Source organism: Liolophura sinensis, chromosome 1 (genome assembly GCF_032854445.1).
Source record: "Liolophura sinensis isolate JHLJ2023 chromosome 1, CUHK_Ljap_v2, whole genome shotgun sequence".
NCBI lineage: Eukaryota > Metazoa > Mollusca > Polyplacophora > Chitonida > Chitonidae > Liolophura > Liolophura sinensis.
The window spans coordinates 19,712,972-19,726,627 of NC_088295.1; the positions used below are offsets into that span (position 1 = coordinate 19,712,972).

The window sequence follows — 13,656 nt, forward strand, 5'->3', positions numbered from 1 at the left end:
ATTTTCTTAGGAGTTGTTGTAGACTGCATAGAAAACACAAGGGAAGCTCATTTGATTCTCCAGAGTATTGCTGGAATGTTTGTCCACAGATTAAAATACAAAGCAAATCTGGCATATTATAACTGAGTGAAACATCTGAAATTAAACATGAAATGATAATTTTATCACTTATTAAATTCATCTTTACAAACAATTAATGATTTTTATGATCTGGGCATTTGTTTGTGTTCTAACCCTAGGGGACAACAAAACAAAAAAAAGCAAAAAAAAACAGGATTACATTATCAGCATAACACATTCTGTTATAAGACTGTCTTGCTGGTGTCATAATACATTGTATGAATAAAGGCTTGTGAACCTTCTTTCCAGTTCGGGCATGTGAATCTGTTTGCTTCAGAGGCTGCAGGAGTTAGAAAGTGTAAAACTTTGTTGCAGATGCCTCTGAGTCATTCTGTAGATAAAACGAGTCATATCATGGACGTCATTCTAGTGAAAAAATTATTAATCTTTCTGCCTGAAATATGTTTTATTTTCTATGAATTTATTTCCATGAAGACCCCTATTTGGCTGTGATATGTAATGATTACTTGACAATTGAGGTTAATTGAGTGTTACAACACACCTTCCACTGCTTCATTGGTGGCTTTTTGTCAGAGTCCTGCTGAGGTGTGCTGGTTTTCTGTATGACTTGTCTTCACTATATACTTAATTTGCTTTGCATAAGTGAAGTGTTCTTGAGTACAGTGTAAAAATAGCAATGAAATGAGCGTTTCTGTTAATGCAGCCGCCAATCTTGATCATCAACATTTGTGTGGTGGAGGCTCGGGGTCTGGAAGCCAAGGATGCAGATGGTGGGTGTGCTAGAGAACCTTGGATGTTCCTGTTAAGATCCCCGGGTGTATTCCAATGTTTTAACTCAGTGATTTAGTTTGTGATTTAAAAAATTAGAATAAAAATTTCAAACCCGTAAAAGAAACAACAGAAATCATTTGCAATTATTTGAACCTCATTGCACAGTAAAGAGCTCTTTAAATTTCACCAAGTTTATTGTGACGTTTTATTTTACATTCTAAACTTCCATAAAGCTCTTCCTGATTTCCTAAAATTGGACCTAAAGAGTAAATTTTTATGGTTCTGATGTTCAGGATCACTGTCAACAGAAGCTTTTATTGCAGTTCCACCGATGATTCTGTTCTCAGGTTTCAGCGACCCCTATTGCATGCTGGGAATTATGCCTGGCAAAGTCCCAGAGGACGCCATGAATGCCATCTCCTCAGACGAAGATTCTGCCAAATCCAAGGAGAAGGAAAAGAAAGGCCCATTGAAAAAGTTTTCACAAAGTTTGAAGAAAAAGAAAGACAAAACTCATGCTGTGAGGGACATGTTACCTGCCAAGTTGATCAAGACAACCAGTGTGAAGAACAACACTTTGAACCCTGTGTGGAACGAGAAGTTCAGATTGTTAGTATGAAGTCTAACACCTTGAATTCTGTGTTGAACAAGAAGCTCAGATTATGAGCATAACAATATCACTTAGACCCTGTGTGGAATGTGAAGTTCAGATTGTTAGTATGAAGTCTAACACCTTGAATTCTGTGTTGAACAAGAAGCTCAGATTATGAGCATAACAATATCACTTAGACCCTGTATGGAATGTGAAGTTCAGATTGTTAGTATGAAGTCTAACACCTTGAATTCTGTGTTGAACAAGAAGCTCAGATTATGAGCATAACAATATCACTTAGACCCTGTATGGAATGTGAAGTTCAGATTGTTAGTATGAAGTCTAACACCTTGAATTCTGTGTTGAACAAGAAGCTCAGATTATGAGCATAACAATATCACTTAGACCCTGTATGGAATGTGAAGTTCAGATTGTTAGTATGAAGTCTAACACCTTGAATTCTGTGTTGAACGAGAAGTTCAGATCATGAGCATAACAATATCACTTAGACCCTGTATGGAATGTGAAGTTCAGATTGTTAGTATGAAGTCTAACACCTTGAATTCTGTGTTGAAGAAGAAGCTCAGATTATGAGCATAACAATATCACTTAGACCCTGTATGGAATGTGAAGTTCAGATTGTTAGTATGAAGTCTAACACCTTGAATTCTGTGTTGAACAAGAAGTTCAGATCATGAGCATAACAATATCACTTAGACCCTGTATGGAATGTGAAGTTCAGATTGTTAGTATGAAGTCTAACACCTTGAATTCTGTGTTGAACAAGAAGTTCAGATTATGAGCATAACAATATCACTTAGACCCTGTATGGAATGTGAAGTTCAGATTGTTAGTATGAAGTCTAACACCTTGAATTCTGTGTTGAACGAGAAGTTCAGATCATGAGCATAACAATATCACTTAGACCCTGTATGGAATGTGAAGTTCAGATTGTTAGTATGAAGTCTAACACCTTGAATTCTGTGTTGAACAAGAAGTTCATATCATGAGCATAACAATATCACTTAGACCCTGTATGGAATATGAAGTTCAGATTAGTATTATTGTATTCTAATACCTTGAATTGTATGCTTCAATTTAGAGTTTTGAAGTTGTAATAGAATATGAGTGTATAACACCTTAAGCTCTGTGTAGAACAAGAAGTTTAGATTATTGGTCAAACAAAATCACCTTCTCATGGGAAGGAGGATTTACAGCCCCACCATGAACACTTTACAGGAAGAAAGTTAGGAATTGTAGGTGTGGTAGTAACAAAAAATGAGAATTAAAGATTGCTGCATGTAGAGTTTTAAGTTAGTCCAAGTTTCATTATTTCAGTCATGAAAGTGAGCCTTATAAAAAACTAAAAATGATATAAAATTATATCATTTAATGATATAAAACAACTTACCCTCTACTTTCAGTGACCTTGATGATGTATATACTGACAGATTACATCTGGATATTTGGTAAGTGTTTTATTGCTGTAAATGCTCTTATTACATGGTTGTTTTGCTAATACTCACTGTAATTACATGTATGTCAGAATACATATACAGGTACTCGAGAATTACGTGGTCGTTTTGCTAATACTCACCATAATTACATGTATGTCAGAATACGTATACAGGTACTCGAGAATTACGTGGTTGTTTTGCTAATACTCACCGTAATTACATGTATGTCAGAATACATATACAGGTACTCGAGAATTACGTGGTTGTTTTGCTAATACTCACCGTAATTACATGTATGTCAGAATACGTATACAGGTACTCGAGAATTACGTGGTTGTTTTGCTAATACTCACCGTAATTACATGTATGTCAGAATACATATACAGGTACTCGAGAATTACGTGGTTATTTTGCTAATACTCACCGTAATTACATGTATGTCAGGATACATATACAGGTACTCGAGAATTACGTGGTTGTTTTGCTAATACTCACCGTAATTACATGTATGTCAGAATACATATACAGGTACTCGAGAATTACGTGGTCGTTTTGCTAATACTCACCATAATTACATGTATGTCAGAATACGTATACAGATACTCGAGAATTGCATGGGCATATTCAATTATTTAAGCCTTAATAATTTATGATTTATAAAATAGAAAATTTAAAGGTTTGCTTGCCCTTAGAAGCAGTCACCATGTGGGTTATGGTGACCACATGTATACTGTATTGACTACACTGATGAGAATATATCTACATTCATCCCAGTCTGCTGTTCATATCCTCAGGAGATTTTCGTGTCAAGAAATCTAGTTGCAAATATACAGTCATCTGGCAGAAGAGAGAGGAGAAAAAACAAGCCAGACCATGTTGTCACATGGTGCGGAAATTATTACAGTTGAATGGATTCTCTTTAGGCGCTGGAAAGCTCTGGCTGCTCCGCTGTGTAACTACTTTATCAGCAGAATATCACTGGCAAAGCTCCCTCCTCAAATATTAGTTTATAATCACTTATATTGTGTTGTCCATAAGAGTATCCTCCAGGTAGATCTGCAGTCCTACAAGTTAATCTTGACTGTTATATCTGTAGTTTGTTACCTAATCCACTCTCCACTCCGGCGGTTGATGTAACCATGCTGTATCCATAGCAACTGCCAACATTTATGCTTGTGAGAGCATGATCCATCTGTGTTGTCTAATCGCATTTAATAGAAGCTGATTGTTTAAGATAACAGTTGAATGGAATTATAGACTGTTTAGCAGATGCATACAGCGGTCTGTTTTTTGGGGTGGGGGAGTAGGGGGGGGGGGGGGTTCTGTTCCTTTTTTTTTTCTTTTTTTTTTTTTTTCATCTGTCTGATAGTAGCCCTCACCTCCAAATAGCTGCCAGCCCATCCTGTTTTATTTAGTACCATAAAGCATGTTGACTTTTGGATATCATCCCATTAATGATTAATCCTGATTGCTTGTGTGCTAAATGCCAGAGGGAATAATAATCATATAGCATTAAAGCATTACTGAAATTTAGTGTCATTAAAAACATACATGTATCTCACAATTGAAGTCATAAAGAAAAAAAATTTAAGTTGAAGAGGTTGCGCAAAGATCTTTTATGTATTGGTGTTTTGAATTTTTTTAAAAAATGAACTATGTTGTCTTTGTCCAGTGGTATGTGCATGTGTGTGTATTTGTTGGCACATTGTAAGAACATGTTTATGTCTGAGAAATATGTATTAAATCATCAGACGTGTAAAACTTAAGATATTGATTCCATTAACTTGTGAATACATCTGAGGCATGAAAGAGTTCTCGAAACTAAACAAAGTGAACGGCGCTGTGTGCTGTTGTTGATTAATGATTTTCTGCTTTGATCTTCGAGTTATTGGTCTTAGCAACAGGTATGTTTTGTAATGACCAGTGTAGCAGAGAATTCTGCTGTGGACTATCTTTTGAAGTGTGTTGCTCTGCCCTGGCTAGCGTATACATTGTTGATTATGAATGTGTTCGGGAGTTTAGGATCCAGTCTATATCTACCTCAACAGTCTTGCAGTCTAAATGCTAGCTGTGATACAAGAAACTCAGCTTTGATAGAATTAAGCAATGCAGGCTTTTTTAAAATACCTCCTTCAAATAGATGTAGCATGATACATCCAAGGGATCTGTAAGCCCTGCCCAGAAGGTTGGATTTGTTACATCTTTGATGTTCTATAGTGTGGGCATTATCTTCATTTTCACAGCAAAATTCTAAACTGTATGATGAACTGTAACATTATGTGTACTTTAAATTTAAAATATTAATTTAAATTAACTTTTTACTCTCATATACTGATGTAAAATTTTCCTGTTATCAGCGTAAAATGTGAAGTCTTACATAACCGTATTCTGAAGAAGACAAATATTGTAGTGTCTAACTCATCATTCTTCTGTGATTTCCAGCCAGATAAATATTGTCTTGTATAATATTCTGCCCAGAATATTACATTCTATGTTTGTAGGGCATGTGTCACAGAAAGCATTCAGCAGTGCCCGTGCACAGTTTGCGAAGTCTTACGTATGTTAAAGACCACTAGTTTTCCATGAGTGGGATTCAGAGCATCACACTCAGTACATCACAAATGGGAAAGATCTACAGTAACTTGCCAAAAGCCAGTGGTTTATCTCAGACTCTCCAGTTTCCTCCACCTATAGAACTTACTCGCCATCTTTTAAGTGGAGAAAGCGTTGGAAAAGAAGATAGATATAATTTTCTTAGACAAATTATCCAACATTAATATGTGTGCAGATTTCCATATTTTGTTTACGCCACCTACACCATTACACCACAGGGATCATGATGACGAGTCCTCGGTGTTTGATGCTGCTAAGAAGCTGAATGAGGTGGCCAGTTTCCGTGGCTTGGGACGGTTCTTCAAGCAGGTGGCCCAGTCCGCTCGCACCCGCAGTAGTGGCAGCGTAGATGACTTTCTGGGCTGTGTCAATGTCCCTCTTCATGTGAGTTGCTGTCGAGCAAAAGAAATATTTGTAGCATTTATTTTCATTCCCTTCTTTCAGTGACTTTTAACATTTTGTCGTGCTTCGTATGTTGTGCTTCCTCCTGTTTTTTAGAAACCTGTACATCACATGATGAAAAGTTTATCAGCAAATTGCCAGAGGTCATTGGTTTACCCTAGGCAATCCAGTTTCCTCCACCCATAAATAAATCGTAATTGTTTCGTTTTGGATGTTGTGACGTCTGGGTGTGAAATAACCAAAAAGTAATATCCAAAATGATATCTAACCTTGTGAATAGCACCGCTTATCTGTGAAGGAAATCCTGGTATTTAATATATGTTATGCACATAAACTGTACGTTCTGGTTTCAGGATGTGCCATCAACAGGCATGCTAAAGTGGTATCCCCTGGAGGGGCGGACATCACGCTCAAAGATTCAGGGGGAGATTTGCCTACAGCTTAGCCTGGCTACTCGGGAGGATCGGGGAATTCCCGAGGATGACAACTGGACTGATGTCAAGCAGCACGAGGACCTTATGTGTATCTTCATACAGCATGAGCAGAGAAAGTTCCGGGTAAGTGGGAGTCTCTGAGAAATGCATTTCAAGTACATTGAGCCAGCTCCTTGCATGTCAGTCTTGTTAAGGATACTGCAGTTTTCCAGGTAACAAATCATGCATCTAAAAGTGATGAATTATTAACACTTCTTTTGTTTGATGGTGAGCAAATGTCTTGTCAGGATGTAATCTTTTCAGCTTCCTCTTTGACTCACCATATGACTGCCAGTGAAATATTGATAACATGGCAGTCCTTGCCCCTCGAAGCAGTCATTGAATATGGGAATTACATGTATGCCTATGAATTTATTTATTTGTTTGATTGGTGTTTCACACCATACTCAAGAATATTTCACAGTGACCAACATTATGGTGGGAGGAAACTGAGCAGAGCTTGGGTGATATCCACGAGTCTTTGCTCAGTATATACATACACTCTCAAATGACTGGCTACAAAATAAGACTCTATACCAGTAAGAGGATACAAGATGTGAGAAGTATTCAGGCTTACATTTTTCAGGCTTATGTAAAAGGCCTGCAATGCAGCTAATTTTCAGAGAACTGATTGAGGTTGTTCATTTATGTGGGTTCTTTAACTGGAATAATTCATTTGGGATCATCAATTCCTGGAATATAGGATTATAGCTTCATGATCAATTCTTGGAAAGAGAAGGAGCAAAAAACACATATGTAACACTGCCTGTCTTAAACACCAATTCAGTAAATAAATAGATGACTAAATGTGTGATGTGTTTGTGTTTTTGGTCAGGATGCGAGTTACAAGTGGAGTGGGAATTTACCCCAGGCTGCCCTCACCATCCTCCATCAGCATGCCATACAGGGTGACGTCACAAACATACAACAGGCCGTCTGGTCAGTACAGCCTAATACAACACACAGTGGAAGCTTAGTTATTGTTCAGTAGGAAAATGGCTATAGTGATAAAAATGGATTGATTTCAAAACACAGTAATTGTTTGTTTCGGGGGGGGGGGGGGGGGGCTATTACTCAGCTGGCCCCATACAATATACCTTGTAATATTTGACATTTTTCTGAGAGAACTATTTGCAGATATGAGAATAATAAATGTATTAATTCAGCACTGTTCATGGTATTAAAAAATAAGTGCACAATATCCAGTAAGTGTCACCGACCATTTTTAAATTCAGTATACCATCATAGGTATTGTTGACTGACATAGACATTTAGTATTCAGACCATTTGTATTTTTCAGTCGCTGGGTGGCATACAGTAGGAAGCACATGGAACACCCATTTGACTACGCCTTTCTGTTGAAGTTGTTAGAAGAGTTAGAGGAGATCTGGGTACCCGGCTCACTGTCCCGAGATGAGGTGGGTCATCGAGTGGTCTTAGCTTTACCTCCAGGGTATAGAATCTGAGTGTCCAAAGATCAGCACCATCTTAATATCCCTTGATGCTGAGTACATTTGGACCAGTAAAGTCTAACATAACTTTAGTTTACTGCTGTTTCAAAAGGTAATTCAGAAGATTTTGAAGACTAAAATGTGTTGGTCAGCCAGGGGCATATATGTACTCATGGACATTATACAATGACGTGTATACACCAGATAAGATTTCTGTAACGTTCCAAAACATGCTCTTTGTCTGTGGTTGGAATTTGTTGAGGATTTAAGGTAGATGTAATTTTAACATGATTACTTGAACCTGAAGTGTTTTTTTTCCAAGATCATTCTGCTGGTTTCTTGTACAGTACTTATTATCAGTAATAAGGGTTGAAGACTATAAGCTTTATACTTGCATAGCAAGGTCTTCATGTCAGCGAGTTTGCAATTTGTGATGGTTACCCTAGGCTGTGCATGATAAATCACACTCAAAATGATGAATTCAGTATGAGTAATGCCTTCAGTATTGTGTGCCACTGCTGTCTTCAATTCAGAGTCTTAAAAAAACATGCAATTCATTGTTAATTTATTGCCTTCACAAAGAAATCATTAAAATTTTGTGGAAAGTCAATTTTGTGGTGAATAAATTGTTTTTGTAAAAACAGGTCAGTTTTTTCTTCAAGCTTCATGTGCCAACAAGAGGCCAGTGAGCAAACTTTGTGTTATCCTTAGTAGACTAGTTCAGGAGTTACCACATGGTTATAATACTGTTTTAATGCTGAAAATCAAAGCAATGTTCTAATCCAGTCAAATTGTTCTATCCACAGGAGGAATCTCTTGCAGAATCATTCAACATTTTCATAGAGTTTTGCCTCAATCTCATCCGCAAAATCCGAGATATTTTCCCTCCCGCCAACAAAGCCGCTTACCGTAGACTAGAATATATTGTACAGTAAGGCATTCCATCCTTCATTAATCTTGCATATCAAACGTTCTCTGAAAAAAAAGGTTTTTGAATTGAAATGTTGCAGATAAAATCCATAGTAATTTGAATAGTTTCACTGTAATGTATTTATCTTTGATCATGTTAAAGAATATAATCAATTAAGTAGCTTCACTGTAAGGTAATTATCTTGATCATATTAACGGAAAAGACCTCCTTTAATTTATTTTTTTAGATTTTTGTGAGGAGAGTTAAAGGCACTCAAACATTGACTTCTAAGGTGGGCTTTATGGATCATACTATCAGAGGTTAGGAACTCTGACATCACAGGATGTTTATCCCCCTCTAATCATGACGCTGAATGTTTGAATAACTGATTTTATCCATAAGTGAAACATTACTGAAATAATGTTCTCCATAATGCCTTCCTTCTGGTGAACATCAGGGGGAAAAACATGATGTGACGTCAGAGTTCCTCGCTACTGTCAGCATGGCTCATAATGCCCACCATAGTTTTCAAATATTTCAAACACCCTCTCCAAAAAATCTGAAAAAATTAAATGAAAGTATTTTTTTGCATTGTTTTCATTTGTCTTTATGATGAAACATACTTTGTGTTTTAGCTTTCTTTTACTTTAAGAAATATTGTCATTTCGATAACATCACTGTAATGTAGTTATCTTAATCATATTATGGAATATTATGATTTAAATCAGGTGATTATCTAGAAAATATTAAAGCCTACATTTGCCAACAAATAAATCAGATTACACATGTCTAATGTTGAACGGATGTTTAATATTGTAGGTAGTCTTGATACATTTAACCCGTTTTGATACAATTTCTCATTGTGCTTTCTGTTACAGATGTTTATCCAAAATATACAAACTTAAAGTGTTCAAAAGATGCTGTCCATTTCAAAAAGAATTGTACGCAGAGATTAATTATGCCGTCAAGGTACACATGATCTCTAAAAAATAAAATTATGTTCACATTTAAAGATTGGCAGAATGCATCCCTGTTTATGGAGTTATTCCCCCCTGATCCACTTGTAAATGTACATTCCTATTTTGACTTAGCCAATGCTTTAAACACTTTCTGGGTTTTCCTCACTTTTAGATTCTTTCACTTCTAGATTCTTCAAAGATATTTGTGTATGTTTGCTTAAAGCAACAGAATAGAGGTATTTATGTCATGGAAATAAATTGCTTGGAAATGTTATGTTTTCTGACAAACCAATATTAGCGGAATGTTCCCTTCTAAAATGTAGAAAAGACTTATATATGTATATAGAATACTAAGTACATTCTGTTATGTAAGTCTCCATCGTCCTTGTATAAGAGCTAATGATACCGACCTATATGTAGGTTTCTAGGACTGATTCAGTTGGGTATTTACTTTTTACAGAAAGGTACTCTTGAATGGTATGAGAGGATGCATGCCATCTCCAAGGCTCAAGCCAGGGTAAGGATCCACATCACTTACGTTTTTGGATAACTGAATGCCCACTAGTGCAACGACTACTAATGTAGTGTGATTAATACCTATATTAAAATGTGCCATAGGGCCATGTAATTTCCTGTGATGTTGGATTTATATACATACTAGCCTAACAATTTTGTGGATCACCATGGTACATGGTTCCGAACATTTTGAGCAGTTGAAATCAGCTACTTCTTGTTTATTGGTACATGTTGCCCTCATTTTCGTACTGTTTTGAATACCACCCTCCAGAGGCATGTTTATTACAGCTGTGATTGATTCTGTCATGTGTGGGCGAATGTGTAGTATGAATAGAAGTACTGCATGTGGATATTTTTGTTGTACACTGATGAAGATCACCAATACTACATGTAGCTAGTAACATTGATTCTGTGTCATGTAATATTGACTTGATTTACAATAGGGGTTTGTTGCTGATGTTGTAGACAGATGAGGATGTGATCCAGTCCCTGATAGAACTCACCAACATTGTCAACAATGATGTCTACAAGGCAGAGCATTATTATAACAAAATATTTAACAGGTAAATTCTGCCAGGCACTGAAAGCGTTTGCTATGGTATCAAGATTGCCAGTTTCCCAGTGTCCACTATTTATACAGGTGTGACTTCTTGTCCTGTCTACAGCTCTGAATATGATGCAGTTATAATTTTAGCTAGACACATAGACACAGAGATGACAATACTGCCATCAGAACCAGATTGTGTATTTCCCTGTGTCCGCTATTTATACAGGTGTGACTTCTTGTCCTGTTTACAGCTCTGAATATGATGCAGTTATAATTTTAGCTAGACACATAGACACAGAGATGACAATACTGCCATCAGAACACGATTGGTTATTTCCCTGTGTCTGCTATTTATACAGGTGTGACTTCTTGTCCTGTCTACAGCTCTGAATATGATGCAGTTATAATTTTAGCTAGACACATAGACACAGAGATGACAATACTGCCATCAGGACCAGATTGTGTATTTCCCTGTGTCTGCTATTTATACAGGTGTGACTTCTTGTCCTGTTTACAGCTCTGAATATGATGCAGTTATAATTTTAGCTAGACACATAGACACAGAGATGACAATACTGCCATCAGAACACGATTGGGTATTTCCCTGTGTCTGCTATTTATACAGGTGTGACTTCTTGTCCTGTCTACAGCTCTGAATATGATGCAGTTATAATTTTAGCTAGATACATAGACACATAGACGACAATACTGCCATCAGGACCAGATTGTGTATTTCCCTGTGTCCGCTATTTATACAGGTGTGACTTTTTGTCCTGTCTACAGCTCTGAATATGATGCAGTTATAATTTTAGCTAGATACATAGACACATAGACGACAATACTGCCATCAGGACCAGACTGTGTATTTCCCTGTGTCCGCTATTTATATAGGTGTGACTTCTTGTCCTGTCTACAGCTCTGAATATGATGCAGTTATAATTTTAGCTAGACACATAGACACAGAGATGACAATACTGCCATCAGGACCAGATTGTGTATTTCCCTGTGTCCCCTATTTATATAGGTGTGACTTCTTGTCCTGTCTACAGCTCTGAATATGATGCAGTTATAATTTTAGCTAGACACATAGACACAGAGATGACAATACTGCCATCAGAACCAGATTGTGTATTTCCCTGTGTCCGCTATTTATATAGGTGTGACTTTTTGTCCTGTCTACAGCTCTGAATATGATGCAGTTATAATTTTAGCTAGATACATAGACACATAGACGACAATACTGCCATCAGGACCAGATTGTGTATTTCCCTGTGTCCGCTATTTATATAGGTGTGACTTCTTGTCCTGTCTACAGCTCTGAATATGATGCAGTTATAATTTTAGCTAGATACATAGACACAGAGATGACAATACTGCCATCAGGACCAGATTGTGTATTTCCCTGTGTCCGCTATTTATACAGGTGTGACTTTTTGTCCTGTCTACAGCTCTGAATATGATGCAGTTATAATTTTAGCTAGATACATAGACACAGAGATGACAATACTGCCATCAGGACCAGATTGTGTATTTCCCTGTGTCCGCTATTTATACAGGTGTGACTTTTTGTCCTGTCTACAGCTCTGAATATGATGCAGTTATAATTTTAGCTAGACATATAGACACAGAGATGACAATACTGCCATCAGAACCAGATTGTGTATTTCCCTGTGTCCGCTATTTATACAGGTGTGACTTCTTGTCCTGTCTACAGCTCTGAATATGATGCAGTTATAATTTTAGCTAGACACATAGACACAGAGATGACAATACTGCCATCAGGACCAGATTGTGTATTTCCCTGTGTCCGCTATTTATACAGGTGTGACTTTTTGTCCTGTCTACAGCTCTGAATATGATGCAGTTATAATTTTAGCTAGACACATAGACACAGAGATGACAGTACTGCCATCAGAACACGATTGGGTATTTCCCTGTGTCCGCTATTTATACAGGTGTGACTTCTTGTCCTGTCTACAGCTCTGAATATGATGCAGTTATAATTTTAGCTAGATACATAGACACAGAGATGACAATACTGCCATCAGAACCAGATTGTGTATTTCCCTGTGTCCGCTATTTATACAGGTGTGACTTCTTGTCCTGTCTACAGCTCTGAATATGATGCAGTTATAAGTTTAGCTAGACACAGAGATGACAGTACTGCCATCAGAACACGATTGGGTATTCCCTAATACATGCACGTGTACATTCAGTATAAATAGGACCATATTAGTTTGAGCGTCTGTTGAACTCTAATACCTTGGGTCATGACTTATTATGTTGACATATTAACATATTTGTTCGTTTAGAAATAAAACAGCTGTTATGAGAATTGATCATTGTTCATAGGAAGCACTTTAACTGTATGTGGAATTTCATACCAAGCAATTCACCTGTGTGTTATTCTTTTTCAGCATTGAACATGTACACTACTTCAACTTGACATATCGACAGCTGGAAAAACTGGTATGTCAGTAGAAAACAGATCATTGTAATAAATAAATGATTGCTTGCAAATAAACATTAAATCAACCAGTGAGAAACTTTAACAACACATCACTTTATAGTAAAGCATTAAAGGCCTGGGTTAATTTTATGCTTTAAACTTAAAAAACAAGTGCAATTATACAAAAATGTCAATTACCAATATATTTACCTTTGTGTTCTATTTTAACATTTAAAGTTTTGTATATTTCTTGGTATTTTTTCAGTTAGCTGATGATGCAAGCAGAGCGATGGAAGAAGAAGTAAGTGTGACTGGAGAAAAAATTCTAGAAAAATAATATCTTGGAGAAGTTGGATTGAATAATTTATAAACATCATGATCAGAAGAAGGAAGCAGAAAATGAACCTTGGATCTGTGAACACAACATTTTAAAAA

At 36.7% G+C, this 13,656-nt stretch overlaps 1 protein-coding gene across 1 annotated transcript in view; it reads left to right on the top strand.

Annotated features, from left to right (window-relative positions):
- LOC135481033 (BAI1-associated protein 3-like) overlaps positions 1-13,656 on the top strand; it is a 110,636-nt gene that overhangs the window by 76,579 nt on the left and 20,401 nt on the right. The window contains exons 6-18 of the mRNA XM_064760967.1: positions 785-851; positions 1,200-1,461; positions 2,869-2,913; positions 5,733-5,898; positions 6,270-6,473; positions 7,225-7,328; positions 7,690-7,807; positions 8,647-8,771; positions 9,629-9,719; positions 10,170-10,226; positions 10,691-10,788; positions 13,190-13,241; positions 13,487-13,522. Of these exons, the coding sequence (XP_064617037.1) occupies positions 785-851; positions 1,200-1,461; positions 2,869-2,913; positions 5,733-5,898; positions 6,270-6,473; positions 7,225-7,328; positions 7,690-7,807; positions 8,647-8,771; positions 9,629-9,719; positions 10,170-10,226; positions 10,691-10,788; positions 13,190-13,241; positions 13,487-13,522 (1,425 nt within the window). The remainder of the gene's footprint in view (positions 1-784; positions 852-1,199; positions 1,462-2,868; positions 2,914-5,732; positions 5,899-6,269; positions 6,474-7,224; positions 7,329-7,689; positions 7,808-8,646; positions 8,772-9,628; positions 9,720-10,169; positions 10,227-10,690; positions 10,789-13,189; positions 13,242-13,486; positions 13,523-13,656) is intronic.